The sequence below is a fragment of the Antedon mediterranea genome, chromosome 6, assembly GCF_964355755.1.
Source record: "Antedon mediterranea chromosome 6, ecAntMedi1.1, whole genome shotgun sequence".
Lineage (NCBI taxonomy): Eukaryota > Metazoa > Echinodermata > Crinoidea > Comatulida > Antedonidae > Antedon > Antedon mediterranea.
Window position 1 is genome coordinate 2,369,244 of NC_092675.1, and position 17,907 is coordinate 2,387,150.

Genomic DNA, 17,907 nt, shown 5'->3' on the forward strand with positions numbered 1-17,907 from the left:
CTTTTTATAATCTAAATGATTATGCACTGATATTGCTGTATGTGCACGTATAGTTCCATATCATCATCTTATAGTGTCATGGGACCACTTTATGTCGAGAGATAAAATGTTAAATTTTTTGTAATTTCTAGAGAAAATCCCTTTAGGCGTACTATAGTAAAAAAACCAAAATTGTTTCAAACAATTTTGAAAAACTTTGCTGTTGTAGTTGTTTGTCATGAGTATTGACTGTGATAACTATAAGTAATAACTATTATTTTAGAATTAATTAAGCTATACAATTGATAACATTTCTTGTTTTCAAAATAATTATATTTTATATACTGTGTAAAAAAACTAAACATTTCATCTATATTTAATTATAACTACAGGTAATAAATGACTAACTATACTAAATTAACTAAATATTAAGACCTCTTTATTTACCGGTAACAATTATGCTCTTCAATTTACGTATGTTTATCAGTGGTACGTTTGCAACATCATTCATAAGTCACGTCTGTTTTTCACATAAAGAGGTCTATCGTTTTATATAATATATCATCAGAGTTTTAACACATCTTTGGCCTATGGATATGTTTCTTTTTGAACTATTACAATTCGTTTTGTCCGTTCAATTCAACAACCTTTATAATTTAAACTTGCACCTTTTAATGTAGTAGAAAACGAATCACATTGGTATCAACATAGAATAAATAATGCAATTGAATTAACTGGTAATTAAAAATGTAGTTATTGATGGCACTCGAGGACGACGAAAATGATACGAATTGATACATAAAATATCCTACAATAATTAAAAGTTTTCGTAGTGGTGAGAATATAAAGGTCCGTCTTCCTTGTTTAAACGAATACAAGCGTCATTTACAGCCTTTGTTAGACCTCCAGGCCCACAACTAAAAACGCCGAATTTTGCTACCTGAAAGACAGTTAAACAAACATAGTTAAATCTATACATTTTATTGGGAATATTTCATAATATTAAAGAGTGAAAAAACCCTATTCAACTTTTTTTAAAAGATGTGTTACGTAGTTACTTACTTGTTTATGTTCGTTCCTAAGTGAATGTAAAAACTGCGTAAACTCTGGTCGTCCAAAATGTGTATTTGCTCTAAGACCCGTAAAAAGAGATCGTCCGGCCACTTGCTGAAATTGTTGCTCACAGATATACTATATGAAGAAAATAAAAATACCATTTCGAAGGTCTCTATAATTATTATGTTCTTAACATACATAATCGTTATCCATCATAACGATGTACTATCCTTATGATCATAGCATGTCGTGGCTACCCAACCCAACTTAATCACATAGCACTAAATGTAATGTTGTTGAGCATCTAGATTTGGCATGCTCATGAACACTCCCTAAGCTAATGAAAAACAGACTTTCTATGAATTTATCCTGATATTATTTTTTTTATTTCTCGTTATTACTTTTATAATTTTGACGTACCTATAGTCTAGTTATAATAGTTGTAGTAAATAAAAATAAAATTTTAAACCCAGGATCCCCCTTTAAACCCAGGATCCTCCTTTAAACCCAGGATCCCCCTTTAAAGCTGCTGCATGGAATTTGCATAACACAAAATAATTTTTTTTAAAACTGACCATTACAGTTGTCCTGAGATCAAAATCTGAATAAAACTGCGTTATAAATATATGTGTGTCCACCATGTGCGCATAGTCGCATTCTTCAACTTCACGTATTATGTCGGTTAGCCATTCAAATTGTTTTTGCGTTCGCGTTACCCAGATAAAATAAACCTTTTAAAGTAAGTAATAATAATACACATTAAAAACATTACGGTGATATCTGAGTCTAAGTTGAAAGAATAACTTTTGAATAAGCAGTGTCATAGAAATGACATATGGAAAAGGATGGTCTCAATACAATGAGTATAAAACAATGACAACAACCTAACTTTAAATTGAATGTCAACGAGTGCCTGCTAATAAGTGCTCAACATGCACTGATCCACATGTACAATCAGGGCATCAGTGAACACGGGAAACCAGGCTTGCCAAAATTACGTAACTATTAAATTAATAGCGCATAGTTGAACGTATTTATCACGTCATACGGATATTCAATCACACATACTACAATGATTGACACAATTTAAGTAGGAAAGAGATAAATCTAAATAGATTCCAGCCCTAAGCTGAGGGGTTATGTTCCGAGTATGTCCGAATAGGGCCGAACATGGCGGAATGTGGTCAAATGTTGCCAAGGCGTTCGAGTTTTTTCCTTACCTTCTGACAATCAATATTTGATCGAATTGATGACTTATATACAATATCCTTAAGAATGGAAGCGAATGGCGTAACACCAATACCTCCTCCTACCAAAACAGACACATCAAATTGATACCAATCTTGATGCCCTTCACCATATGGTCCATCAAGATATATCTAAAAATATAATAATAATATAATACAATAGGGTTTTCTTATTCTCATTATGTAACGTATACAATAAAGCTTGGTTCCCACTAGCGACGCAACGACGTAACGCAACGACGTAACGCAACGTAAATGATTTGTCCAATCACAAGCGATGGATTATTCGAACAGTGGCTTGCCATTGGTCAACGCGCTTGCGTTGCGCGTATGTCCTTTCGTCGCGTCTCTAGTGGAAACCACGCTTAAGAGAAATGTCTTAAGCCTTGTATACACTATCAAACAAAAAAAGGTGATGTGCCCAAATGAACATGATGATGTCATATACATATCATAACTAAATTTGGAATATCACTACCATATTTGGGCACATCAAACTTTGTGTGTCAAACTAGTTTGATAGTGTAGACAGAGCTTTATAGATACAACATACCGATTATCAAATGGTAAAGATACGAAGGCCTACCTTAGGGTAATAAAACTCGACAGCATTTCTTGCATCGAACACTCGTCGCAAATTCTTTGTCCACGGTCCAATTGCACGGACGTGAAGCGAAAGAGCATCCTCGTGCGGAGCAGACGTTAATGTAAATGGGTGGTATTCATTTCCACCAAGTGAATTGCATGCGATTCGAACCCACTGCCCAGATTTGTAATCAAAGTTTTTTGGTCTCTTAAACTTTAAAAATGTCACATCTGTGTCGGAATAGAATGTGTTAGAAAGTTCATCAATAGTTTATCAATACAAAATATAGAATTTTAAAAAAACAACAAAATGACAATAGAGTATCATTTTACGATGAATCAAATATCCAGTTGTGTTTGAAGATGTGTACGTTGTGATTTCATGTACATTAGGCCTTTACTGCAATCTTATAAATGTCACGTTCAGACTCAAGACGTTAAGGTTTCTTACCTAAAACAAGGCGTACGGTAATCCATGGCGTTAACATTGGGAATGACAATCATCAAATGTAAAAATAAATTAATAACTCACGTGATGGAAGTAATTTAGCTTCGTAAACTGGTATTTGGACCTTTCGACGACTCAAACTTATCAGTTTGTCGACAACGAACAACGATGCAGGAAAGAGGAAATAACGGTAAAATGTCGGTCGCTGAAGTAAGGCCCCAGTGCCGTGAAATATGATGAGAACGTACACTACCACGTACAGGCTGTGAGTAACCCAGAATAACGAGAAGACTCTCCGTCGAGCATACTGCGTGGCAAAGATGTACATGATAGATAGAATTATACACAGTAACACGCCTGTTATCCCTGTAAGATTAAGAAAAAGTATGTAACTAGTTGTACGAACTCGCACTCAATGCTGTGACAGTGGATATGGCGACAACATTTGACGAAATTACGATGGATGTATAAGAAGTAAAGTCGTAGTAAAACACAGTAAACACGGTACTATACCATGGGACATGTTAACAACATCGTTAAGAATGACAGAAACAGATCATCAAGCCTACCCGTAACAGATTTAAAAATCCAAAAAGAAAACGTAAGCATCTGACCATCTTGTATGTAGACATCTCGGAATAAGCAAATTAAATCTTCTGTACTCTGGCTACAAATATGATAGAAGTTGATCCCATGTCCTATTATATGTACAACTTAACAATAAAAACACAAAATTAGCATGTAAATACAAACAATCATAAAGATTAAAAATCTGAAGAAAACCCCTTACTTAAATTATTGTAAAGGGTATTTTTCTAGATTTCAAGTTTCATCATCATTTTGTTTTTTGGATACCTTTGTTTAAAACTTGTTCACAGTTTGTTAACCAATAATGTTCAGGTCATATTTTAGTTTGCTTTGGCTTCATCAAGTTTAAAATCACATTGAACAAGAAAATGGACAAAAATGAATCGAAAATACCTCAATAACCTACCTGTAAATACCATGGCAATAACTGCAACTAGCTTGTGAAACTGAATATGCGAATCAAAGGGCACAAATTGATTGAGAAATGTTTCCCTGAGTTTTGTAATAATGTTTCTACAAACAGTTAGAATCAACGTCGAGAATGTGAACATGATAACAGCAGCTCCACCACGGCTCAACGGTAATCCAATGCCTGTTAGCTGTCGATATCCCGTATGTTCACGTTCAACCATAAACTCTATGAATTGAAAATAATTTGTTTAGCCTGATCAATATGTATGGGAATTGGTAAAACTTAAATTGAAAAATAAAACTATGACTAGTAAACAGTTTTAAATAAATAAACGTACTACTATGCCTACTATTTTAAATGTATCATTTAAAAGGAAGCATTAAACTGATTTATATTTTGAAAGTTGGAGCCGGAGCTAAATAACGAAAATGTCATGTTTACTATTACTTTTGGTCACTAGTTTGAAACTTTGACTATACAAGTACAATAATAGACAATAATACATATTATAAAATGTAAGTAGTAGTAACATAACTAATTAAAAAAAATTAGTTCTCTTTTTATATGTCTAATTTCGTTGTAGTATGGACATACTAAAACAAGGTGATATTCATTTTAAACTTTGTTACATTTGCAAACTTTACAGATTCGTTTTTCTCTTTTAATTCCTGTCTATCTTCCCTTTTCGTTTTCAAGATCTAAAATTCCTAATCTTAACTTAGTCATAATTTGTTTAAACTTGAAGTTTTGACTATCAATATGAAAATCTTCTAATTTAAAAATTAATTACCGTATGCTTTGTTTGCAAAAATACCAAGAACGAGAAAAAGATAGACGGAGACAAAGAATATTTGCTGCATGTGGTTCTCGACCTTTCGCACCAAGTTCAACCACGCTATACCAAATCTGGTAGTCGGTATACGTATTGTTCTTGTTTTAAAATGGACGTCACTTGTTGGACTTTTAGACGCCGAATAAGAAGAAGCACGAAACCTAGAAATAATTTATGATATAATATTATGATAGATAAAATGATTTATATAAAGCAAATGTATTAGAGAAGTTATTATCGTGTGTGGAAGTTACCAACATATCTCCAGATTGCTATTCTGGAATCTGTTTATACAACTGTGCTTATTGACGAGGATTATATTACAGTAATAAAAATGAATTAAAAAATATGGATCAGAAGAATAAATAAATATAACAACAAGAATTAGAGGGCGTTTGAAGAGTGATACATTATCTAGTAAATGCGGAACTGGTATTGGTACACGTCACGACAACGGTGTTAATTTCAATGACTTACCTTGGTTGAGGCAGTGGTGATGCAGTCGGCGTCGACGGAGTACTGCATGAATCTATACTACTTGCTACTGGCGATTTCCGTAGAAAAAGAGGCGAATTAGCAGGCAATGTAAATTGATTCAAATTTGGATGCAATTTATTTGCAGACAAGTTCGTCTTCTTTCGGCCTTTCTTTACACGCATTGATCCTCTTGCAAAACCTGTTGGTTTACATTATCGATTAAGAAAGTTTTTTTGTTTATAATGAAAAACTCATCAAGAAAGATCATCATATTATTATCAGTATACCGAACGGCTAACGAGCCTTTCACATCTGTTCCTGCACGGTTCCGGTCCAGCAAATCAAATCGAATGCCAATGTTTCGTTTTCATGTTGGCGCATAGCCGCGTGGCATGAAGCGTAGTGAAAACGAAACATTGACGATTTGATTTGCCGACGCCAGACCGGAACCGTGCCGGAACAAGTGAAAGACTTTTAAGAGAAGGTAAATGAATACTACCTTTTACCACAAGGCAAGCCGATCCAATGTCATCTAAATTACTCTGCATCAAGCTCATAAAGTCTTCAAAGGAAAGCGCATCTTTTTCTTTAAAACCTCCCTTTTCAAACATACTGTCTACAAGTTGACACAATTTGTCAGCGTCCAACGAGTTGTTTAACCCCTCCATAACTGACCTGAGAATGATATTCAATATACAATGATTTAGGTTATCAGCTAATTTGTACAAACTGTTTTGTTCAATGTTTTCTTTTTTTTTATTAGTATTAGAATATCAGGAGGATAAACCCACCTAAACATAAGTTTAAACTGTTCTCGTCCAAGTTGTCCAGATTTTGTCACGTCATACATGTTAAACATAAGACATAATTTATCCTCCGCATTTCCTATAAAAAAAACAGTAAACGTGTTTTAATAAAATAAAAATCATAGACCTTTAATAGATAGATTATGTGAATAATATAAGCAGGACGATATCGTAATTCTGCTGTGTCAACTTTGAACTTTGAACCATTTTTGGCGCATGCGTAATTGCACAATTCCCTACCTTTATAACTTTTAATTACTTTTGGAAGGGTGACATTTGGAACCTCCGGTCTAGAAACTCAAAAGGTTAAAACCCTTCCATAATGATTATACACACCTTTAGCAAAAATAACCAACAAATCTAAAAGTTCTCGAAATGAAATAGTTTCTTCTTCACGATTTCTAATCAAGTCAAACATTTGTTCAACAAAAAGTGAGCTTGGTAGCATGTCAAACGTATTGGCAAACTCAGATCTGGTCATTCTGAAATTCAAAACTTGCCGAGCATTCTGGGAATGGTCCGTCAAATACTTGAAGTCTATTTGATCTAAATCTTCGTTTAAAGCCTATAATATGATACAGAAAAATATATTCGTTAACAATAACTTTAAATTGGAAACTGTATTTTAGATATTATTTTCATTACGATGGGAAGTAGATCAAAAGACAATCGGCAACAGTTTCAAAACCCAAAACTGACATACGATAGTAATGATAATGGTTTATCATCTTACTATCCTCTTTCTTATTACTGGTTTTACCTGTGCAAAAACGACCTTTAAGAATCTTTCAAGGGTATTTTGACGCATTTCGCGTGTCATAGCATTTGATAATAACTCGTCATCACTGCAAGTGGTAGTCCAGTCCTTGATATCTCGTCCAGCTCGACTGTACATTATTGTAAGGTCTCCATAAAATGATTTGCAGTGGCGCTTTTTATTGTAACGGAGGACCTAATAAAAAGTAAGAGAAACATCTTTATTCAAATGATATACTATATAAAATCTAAAACGCTTGTAACTCTTTTTCATATTGATGGTTAATGGTGAAGAGAACAAGAAACGAAAAAAAGTAAAAACAGAGAATGTGGAAGTTCATGCCAGCACTCAATTTCCAACAGTTACAATTTTATTTACTGCACTAAGAATGTAAATAATGTCTAATGTAAAACTTACCAAATCATATTTATTAGGAGCGGTAAGTTTCATTAAATTACCACCTAAACCAAGTATGATACCTAGTTTTTCTTGCTCATTTATATTCAGATGATAGCGAACTTGGTTGCTTTCCCAACAAAGGACATGTATTTCCTGGCCTACTGTTACTCCAACGTGAACTCTATGTGGAACTTGTTTAGCGGAACACCACTCGAATGCTGAAAAAGAAGGAGGAGTATTGTAATGGTATCTGTCGCAGATAATGTAATGTAACTCTTCCAAAATAACTGTTTTCTTGTGACAATCGATACTCATTGACTGGATATTGGAGTTAGTAATGACACTTCACGAAAGAGATTCTACCATCAATTAATCAGTAACAAGACACATATAGTTATTTGAACTCTAGATTGAATTTTCTGAGCAACTCAGTCAAGAACTGATGGAATCTTCCTTTCGATCTCTATGTTTCGACGATGTGTAAAATTTTCATCAGTCAATGGAAGTGTAATTGTTGTTACTGTAGTGCCTCGGCGATGTTCAACTGTACCTCGGGTCTGTCATGTGACCATGAATGATTTACTAACCTTTATATCTCTTGGTTTCTATGAATGTTTCTTCCACTTCTCGACGTAGTTGTTTTTGCTTTATAAGTAGATCAATCTGTGCTCGACATTGGGCAGCAATAAATAATATCAGAATGCATCCTACAAAAAATTAGTATAAAATCTTTGATATAGTGTTTAATCTTTACTCACAAAAGACGGTTGTAGGATAATAACAGGAAACGTACACGCATACAAACGTCATACAAGAGTGCGTGAAAATCTTCTAAAAATAGAATATAGGCAACATATGCCTACCATTATAGAATTACCTGTAGGCCAGGCAATGAGTATACAAGCAAATGATACAAAGAATGTCACTTCACTTCCTTTGAAGTAGTCGTATGTTTCAATTTCAGGGCAGGTATTCGAGATTGAATCCAGTAGCTGTTGATCTGACTCAAGACTCCATTCTGGACATTTGTTCTCTAAATAAATAATACAAAGAAATAGAGCATATTCGACTAACCAGATGATATTACAGATAGGCCTATTGATACAAAACATTGAAATCATGAAAAAAGGAACATAAGCAGAAAACAGACATTGAAAAAAGAGTAGATGAAAGAAAAGCAGATGAAAGAAGGGAAGATGAATGAAAAAAAGAAGAAACCAGATGGCAAATGAATAGCTCAAAGTAGAAGAAATAGATTGGGCATTATAAGAAATTAAGATGTACTGTAATGTTACTATGGAAGCAAGATGAAGAAAAAGGAAAATATTACTAGACAGAAAACAACAGAAAGAGCAAAATACGATTAAAAGAGAGTGGAGATGATGACAGTTTATTAATGTTACCAGTCATACTATGTTGCATTGTGTCTTCCAATAGTTGTTTTCTTACCTACATCAAAGTGATAGACATCCTTATCGATTTTAGATGCAGCTGCCGGGAATACACTATCCATTATATCCCAGAGAGTTGTATTGTTGATCGTTGTGATTTCAGAAGCTGTGAACAATCTGACAAAAGAGTTCAAATAAAATTCAGAAAAGAAATATCTCAGGAAGAATAAAATCCAACCTGGTTGACTTTTATGTTAATTCAAGAACTGAATTTCATCAAGCATCAACTTTTCGTATTTAATTTTCTTAAATTATTAAACAGATATCAAACTTTTTTTTCTGCCATTTGTTTATAAGCGTATAGTTTTATCGTTTCTTTTAAACAATATTACAATTTTTATTTCATCAATACTGGTATTTGATTTTGAATGAAGTAACTATATATATTTATACTACGGTTTATGTAATGTGTAAGTGGTTGTAAGTTGTAGTTTGAAATAATTTCTTAATAAAGCTAACGTATATATTTAATATATATTTTTATATTTAAAACATCAGATTTAGATGTATTGTAGCCTACCCAATTGCTATACATACCCATTTTCTACATTCTCATACCAAAAGCGATCGGCATCTCGAATTCGTAAAAATTGATCAATTATTATACTCTGAAACAGCTGCCCAGGTCCAGAGTCGGTAGTTTCTAGAAGTCCTCCAATAAGAAGATCCAAACGTGAAGTATCCTTATAAATTTGTTTTACTTTATCTAATTCCTGTAAGAAAAAATATGAGCAACGCATTATAATGACAATAATTTTCATCAACCTCATTATTTTCAATATCATAATCATCGTCATAATTATAATTAATTTATCAATAATTAATAATAATAATAATAATAACAGGATTTTTATAGCGCACATACCACTCAAGAGTGCTCAAGGCGCATTAAAAAAAAATAAAACAAATCATACAAATGCCCGACAAATAAAATGCAATTTCTTTGGAGAGTCCCCATCCGTTCTCGTTCTGTCGCGGTCCCGGACCCCTACCTAGGTGACCAAACAAAGGAACAGGATACACATTTGCCTTGCCACAGACGACCGGGTGCTCAGAGACAACAACCAAGACAGAGGCACCCCAAAGATAATGCTGGTCAGGAAAAAGTATACTATACAATTCTAGAACTTTAAGAAACCTCATGATTTCCATATGCCTTAATGAATAAATGTGTTTTTAATAATTTTTTAAAAGTATCAACAGTTTTGCAAAATCTGATAGAGCTCGGTAGAGCATTCCATAGACGAGGAGCAGTAACGGTGAAAGCTCTGTCACCCCATGAGTGGTGAGACTTAGGTTGATGTAGAAGCAGCGTATCACTAGAACGCAGATTCCGTCTGGGAACATACACAGCCTAAGCATGTCAGAAATATATTCAGGAGCCATGCCATTAATAGACTTAAAAGCAAAGAGTAATATTTTAAAAACAATGCGGTACCTAACAGGAAGCCAATGCAAAGTTTCCAAGGTATTTGATATGTGTGCATATCTTGGTAGTTTTTTAACAACTCGTGCCGCTGTATTTTGAATCAGCTGAAGCCTGTGGAGTTGTTTTTGTGGTAGCCCATATAGCAATGAGTTTCCCATATCCAGTCGTGAAGTGACAAAAGCATGAACAAGTTGTTTAGCTGCTGCCTCATTAATAAACTTTCGAATCCTTTGGATGTTTCGTAAGTGAAAAGACGACGTAGAAATAGTTTTTGAGATATGAGAAATCATAGTCATAATCATAATCATAGAAGCTTGATGAATTCGTAAGGGCGTAATTCTCAACAAATAAAGTTACATTTTTAAATGTATTTATGATGGAACCATTACTTTTCCTTGTTAAAAATAAGTTGAATTTAAAATACCGTTATGTTGATCGCAACATTCTCCAAATCATTGAATGCTTCGAACGTTTTGATTGGTGCCATCTTATGCGATTTACGTGCGCTGTTATATGTAGGAAGGCCATGATCCCTTCCTCGTAAAATGTCAACGGCGGCCAAATCACGTGCTGTAAAATGTAATGGTCCGTAGAGATGGCCTAAAGAAGGAAAACATTTCAAGTTTCTGTTTGGTAAATCAATACACCTTATATTTTAATTCTATTGTGTAGTCTTGCGACAAGCGATGTTTCGACAATAAAATGTTTTTCTTTTATTTTGAATTTTGAAGCTGGAGTGGTTTACCAATAGCAGGGTATGAAATTCGTGAAGAACGAGTTGTAGTTCTTAAGATGGCACGAACTATGAAATGCCAGAAAAATGACAAAGGTCGGATTCTAATTGGTCAACGAATCAAGTGCACCCCTGAGAACTTTGATAGAACTTGGTTTATGATCAATTCTATTACATTTATTTGTGTCTTCGATAAAGATTTACGGGTTAAGAGTTTAATGCATAGTAACAATTATTGGGTCCATCGGGGCGAGTTTTGGAATGGATTATGACGATTATTGTAAAGTTGAACTCTGTGAATGTTATAATGAACTTGAACATTACTGGAACAACAGTTCTTTGGAATTAGGAATATTCTATGTTTCACTTTCTTTATTATCTTACAAATAATAAATAAAATATAATATACTTGTAAATTCATCTTCAACTTTGTGGTCCTCAGAACTTGCCAACTGTGATGCCATGCCAATGAACAATTCAGTAATATTGAGTTTCTTCATGTCTTCCTACAATGATGAAAAATCATAAAATTATGCTAAAATTGTAATTATAATTATTATCACACATGATGTATAGACTTGGTATTAGACCTACTAAAGAATATGTTAAAATTAATCAAACTTCATGACACAATTAAAACATTTTAATTTATACCTACCATTGTTAGGAAATATGAATTGCAAAAGCTGGAAAGATTGCTAATCTGACTACTAACATCTTCTGTAGTGGAATTTCCTTTTCTGTATTGACAAGGTGAACCTCTGGAAAATCAACGATAATTACATTTAAAGCTCTGTCTAATCAAACTAGTTTGACAGTAAGGTATAAAGCACGGTTGCTATAACCACTATCTTTCCACTAACGCATTCATAATTACACCGTCCTCATCCCAAGTAATTAATTCTCTCATCTTTAGGACATCAGTTCTTTACTTCCGAATCTTCTTTAAATTGATCTTCAACATTGAACTGAGGTATTGCAGGATATGTCAATGGATTACCTTAATAGACGAGGTAGTTATAGTAGACAATATGCATACCTTGGTATAATCGCTTTTGGTATAAGGGTGTGTCCATACCGCATTGCTGCTGATTGAAACTCGTGTGAAATTCCAGGATGTACGTGATGTGATTGTCCTGTTTATAGAAAAAGAAAAAAGTTCAAATATTGATTACAACCATTATCAAAATAAGCCTATGGTTTGTATTCAATACTATTAGTAAAGATATTAGTAAAGATGATAATAATGATAATAAAATGGAATAATTAATGTTTACCTGTATATGCTGTTATTGAATCTATTCCAAGATAGGCGGGTAACCAGTCATACAAAGTAATTTTCTAAATAGTAGAAGACTTAGCATTATTCTAATTAAAAGAATTATTGTTAATAGAAAATATACCATTATAATCTACTATAGTAATTGCAGGATAAGTTAACACACGTTACATTGACGAGGTCTGGTACGTATACGTGTATATTACATGTTATTCATAAGCAAAAAGTTACATACATAATTCAGCATATCTAGCTAGCATAACTAAAAGCCCTGCCAAAAGCTTTCTTTGAATTCACATAGTATACTTCAGTTACAGTTTAAACCTACCTGGAGACAAGCAATTACCCATTTCCTAGCTTCATTGTAAATCTTTTCATCTTTCCATTCTGGGTGTTTTCGTGACAAAGTGTTTGCCAAATGGTTATGCCAGTTTAACCAAAGAATTTGGAATGATAGCAAATATGGGTTTTGATGACCATGCCGGTTGCCTAGTTCTGTATTGAATTTTAAAATGGTTTTTTTATCAAACACCAAACGTTTACATTGAAGGACTTATAGTTTTAAGAAGCATAATATGAGGAATAAATAATACTTATGTACGATATTAAAAGTTTCTTACTGAAAAAGGAAGCAAAATTATGTCCGTCTTTTGTCCGAGTTGGAATTGACATCTCTATACCATCCATATTTGCAGCGGGCCAAAAGCTGTTATCTGATTCTCCGGCTAAACGTCCACCCTTAAACTCTCGGAGAATGTTTGCTCGAACTTTGGAAGAACCATATATAGCACTACCATCTATCCAAGGAGTGGCAGCATTAGTCTGTTTTTTTTTATATTATAATTAAAATAAAATACAAATGGTTATTGTTCATTGTAGTTGTCGTTGCAGATCATCACTAATTAGAATGACGACAGCAAATATAAAAAATTCTACGGGTTTTATTTCCTCTACCTCTGATAACATTACCTATCTTTCATGTATTTAGACACAGTTACTCACTATTCTGGCCGTAGATTATTTTATCCTTATATAATGATTCTGACTAATTCCATATGTTTTGTAATCATTATTACTCCATGCGGAATATAAAAGTAGGTTACTCGGGTCATCCGGTCCAGATGGTAGCTTTCCACTATAATTGTTAGGCTATACGGTTGCTTGAAATAAAGTTTACTTTCCAGTACTGGTATTTATAAAATACGTACCTGTTGACGTGAATTAGATTTCCCAGTAGTCATATCATATCGACTTCTGTCAAATGGCATTTTACCGTTTCCCATTTTAGAGTAAAACTTGTGTTCGTTTGGTATTTTAATGTAAAACTTTTCAGGTGGACAACTTGCATCTCGCGTATCCACAATTTCATCAACAATAAATTGACCTAAAAAAGAAAACTTAATTACGTAATACCGGATGCATTTGATATTTGATTGAATGATGCAATTTACATAGGCCTACTGAAGACATACAGTATCTAGAAATACATAGCACCTACTGAACGAACTATAATGCGACATTCCATTTATTAAAATGATGGGGTTGTTATCGACAGGAAAGCGTAAGTAGCATTCCCAATTGGATATATAAACTGTTTTTAAAAATGCAGTAGAGCCTAGTGAAATTGCTTACCAAAGAAGACCAGTAGGGTATTTTTGTTCATTTTAGAGAATCCAGAACTTACACCAGACGTAATATGACAACTGATGTTTAGTGGATTTGGTCGGTATAGCCCGGAGGGCATGTACACACCATCACTATAGGCAGCTGGTATAGAACGTAATAGTTTGCTGTCTGAAATTCAAAAAAATTAGAAATAATAAAATTAAGTTATACCTAGAAGAAGAAACCATAGTGTCCAATAATATAAAAGTGATAAATTACGCTTTATGTTGGAGAATAACCGGACATTCTGGGAAATTAGATTTTCTGGAAAGCAAGATAGACTTTCCGGAAACTTGAAATTCTGGAGAACCGGAAGTTTAAAAAGGAGATTGAACCGGAAATTCTGAATTTGGAGAATTGAACGGGACATTGTGAAATACTGGACATTCTGGAGAACAGGGTATTCAAGAAACCATAGTCATAGCATTCTGGAAAAAAACACTGAACAACTACATTCTTGCGAACCGGACATTCACTCATTTTGAAAAACTATACATTTTTCCGAGCCGGACACTCTGTTAACCGAACATTCTCTAAAACTGGACTTACTGTAAAACGCACATTCTTGAAAACCGGATATTGTGGAAAAGCGGATCTATGGCCCACTAAACGCTTGTTTATACAGTGTATATAAACATCACACGCCTACTATGAAAAACCGGACATTCTGGAAAATTTAACATTAAACTGAAACACTGGACATTGTGGGAGAACGGTTTTTGAATTTGAATACCAGTTTAAAAACTACTACTCAATGATTGAATCCACAAATCCAACCTCTGTTCCTAATGTGTAGAACTCTGTCGAAAAACGGTGTATTCCTTACGGAATATTTGGTAGTATATATAGTTTTAAAATACTAACCTCTCAAACCCCACATATTGTGTAAGCTATGTCCTAGTCCATCATAACTTGGATATTCTATAAAATTAAACAATTATATCATTATTTGAAATAATACTAATTATAATAGCGCAATTTATATTTATCATCAGTCATTATTACATTCAAACAAGAGCAAAAAAAAAATTAAAATCTTGTTAGACATTCACATAGTCGCTTCAACGATCAGTTTACAATTTTAATAAAACGATGTGGGCCCGGAATGAGATTTTTTCGGTGAACTGAATAATATGCCCATTGGAAGTATTTAATTATTTCCTTGGATAGTCAGTAACCGGTTATTGAACTGGATGCAGCAACCAGGAATTCGACAAGCTAGGATTCAAGGAAAGCTATCGCCGGTACTGTTTGTGACTTTAGGTACCAATACCATGAATGCACCCAAAGAGTGTAACACGATGAATTAAATTGACGCCATCGTCAACACACTCATCATGTGACATAAGCAATATTAGAATACCGTTTTCTTCATTTACAAAATAGTATCACCATCAACACAACTTATTAACAAAATCTTATCTGAAGTATACTAAGGATACAAATTAGCCAACTTACCTATATAATACGGTGTGGTCGTATTCACACTTTGTTTTGAAACAGTGAACATGGTTGTTCCAATGAGTATACACAACGTACAATAAAGATTCATCTGAAATTGTAGTATCATGCACATTATTCCACAAAAAAAGAAGAGTTTAAAACGTACTAGGCCTACAATCCGATGAATTGACGAAAGTCAACGTTAAGATAAACAGTTTTGAAGTTTAGGTCTTAAGACAATCACCAGCTGTTCACCCGAGTAGGTAAATTACAATGGCGAATTCCAGCATATAGGGAAAATGTTGGTCCGGCATGTAGGGCTACTGTAAGCGAAGTCCAGCATGTACGGCTACTGTAAACAGAACAAAGCAAGAGCAATAGATGAGATTTAACTTGCATCAGCGGTGAAATCAACCGACTAACCAACTCGCTTGCCTGCTAAAGCACTGCTGTGAAACACCTCTTTGAACACCTTTTGTTTATTTTGTTGTAATTGGCCGATTCGCGCTCTGTTTTTATCTTAGACTGATTCAACTCCAATGTGTTATTTGTTCTGTGTGTTTCTTTTGTTTTGTGATCTATTCTCTTCTACTACACGTAAACGCGAATTAACTTACGTTAATTACAAATTTATTGAAAAGATCATGAGTATCATTAAAGATACCATAAACCTGTTAACTTTCCTTGGCACCAGCAATGATTAGGGATCAATATTACAGTGTCACTCATCGGGTGCACTCTCACATGTTATGAAAAACCATATACAGTTAATTCTCATACGAAATATAAGAATAAAAAATTCGCAACTCGTGCAAGAATGTTCTTCTTATAATTATAATTATTAGATGATTTTCGTATACAATACTATGATATAAAACTTTGAACATGATGATATAAACATTTTACGTCACATTACGTGTATTTATCATCATATCTTTTCATATATGTTGTGTTAACTGTACTGTTCAGTACAGTATGAAAACAATATTTCCATGGATTAATTTATTTATTTTATTCATTCAATTTCTGCCATATACAATATAAAGAAAAAAATAAAACGAAATATAAAAGGCAAGGAAAGACCAAATAGGTGCTCTACAATTAAATCATCTACAAGAAGCGACCAACTACAAACATTTTCAACATCAAAATTATTTTAAAAATAAGTATTTAGATAATTTTAATCATTTAGTTTTAAAGAACAGATATATCTAAGTTATCTAAATTCAAAGACTGAACAATGTGAAATGTAGTGATTCTGACTGATGTTATAGCCTTTGAATAAATCCCGAATGAACTAACTTAACTACAAAACATATATTTATATTAAGGGGGACAGATGGCTAATTAAGTGGTACGTCCATATCCCAATTTACTTTTGTTGGAAGACCAACCTCAGGAATGTAGTGTGTTCCAATTATAAGTAGACATCGGGGAGAGTATGGGGTGAATCACCTATGTGACTATCATAATTGTTGGTAGGTCTACAAGCCCTAGGCCTACTAAAAGAATTGTAGGCCTACCCATAATAGTAATTTGGATTTACAGTGGGAAGTTTATAGCCTACATAAATACAGTAGTAGTATTAATTAAGGACCTTCGAGAAATATCATAATTATTATCATAACTTATTATGATATCCTTTTTTTGTATTATTAATGATTAATGAATATAATTATTTGGTATTTTTTTCTTGTCTTTGTGATGGAAAAATTAAATAAAATTTTTCCTCCCTTAATATAGGATTGAATCAATCATTTGGCACACTTAAAAATGTCCCTGTCCCCTAATGTGGATTTCTAATGGGAGTTGCCGTAAGTGTTAAACATCCCCTCGTTTTTCGCGGGAAAGTTTCCTTGATAGGAGAGAGTCTACTGTATAAACAAAAACATAAAAGCTAAATTAAACAACTTACCTTTGATTGTATGACCCATGAGATAGTATTTATAATAAACTAGAATTAACGTATAATAATATATCCATGAAATGCTATCTGTCCGTATAATAGTTAAATTGTCTTTTAATTATTTCATCATCGCATATATACTCTGACATTCGTGGATTCTGATTGGTTAATTCACCTGTCCTTTAAAGGTTGATCAAAGTAGTGAGCGCAAACTCCGACAAAAGTAGTCACTAACATATGGTATTGACCAGTAAAATTAAAGGAAGTCTCAGGTTTAAAAAACTGTGTTTATTCCAAGAAAGTATTGTTTAGAAGTATATTATTTCTTCAACAGACGGCTGTATGGATACTTGAGCTATGTTAATGAGATTGTTAATTAATTCAGAGTTACTCTTTGGGACGTGACAAGTGGATT

At 33.5% G+C, this 17,907-nt stretch overlaps 1 protein-coding gene across 1 annotated transcript; it reads right to left on the reverse strand.

Annotated features, from left to right (window-relative positions):
• Positions 1-328: 328 nt before the first annotated feature.
• On the reverse strand, positions 329-15,067 carry LOC140051811 (dual oxidase 2-like). The gene is made up of 30 exons (XM_072097129.1): positions 15,008-15,067; positions 14,111-14,272; positions 13,977-13,984; positions 13,687-13,935; positions 13,099-13,300; positions 12,807-12,973; positions 12,477-12,540; positions 12,239-12,335; positions 11,858-11,960; positions 11,609-11,705; positions 10,891-11,066; positions 9,575-9,750; positions 9,036-9,154; positions 8,464-8,619; positions 8,174-8,293; positions 7,605-7,804; positions 7,191-7,382; positions 6,767-6,995; positions 6,416-6,509; positions 6,124-6,299; positions 5,625-5,823; positions 5,106-5,308; positions 4,310-4,540; positions 3,885-4,028; positions 3,400-3,681; positions 2,869-3,098; positions 2,256-2,414; positions 1,611-1,766; positions 1,042-1,170; positions 329-919 (listed from the first exon to the last, which is right to left on the reverse strand). Exons 1-30 carry the CDS (start codon positions 15,021-15,023, stop codon positions 797-799), a joined length of 4,659 nt encoding a protein of 1,552 aa, XP_071953230.1. The 5' UTR covers positions 15,024-15,067; the 3' UTR covers positions 329-796.
• Between the last annotated feature and the right edge of the window lie 2,840 nt (positions 15,068-17,907).

Excerpts from the sequence above, each read along its gene's own strand:
- LOC140051811 (XM_072097129.1), bottom strand. Across the intron at positions 13,301-13,686 it reads AATCTAATTCACGTCAACAG|ACTAATGCTGCCACTCCTTG; the intron begins GTACGTATTTTA and ends AAAAAAAAACAG. Across the intron at positions 8,294-8,463 it reads ACTCATTGCCTGGCCTACAG|GATGCATTCTGATATTATTT; the intron begins GTAATTCTATAA and ends AATTTTTTGTAG.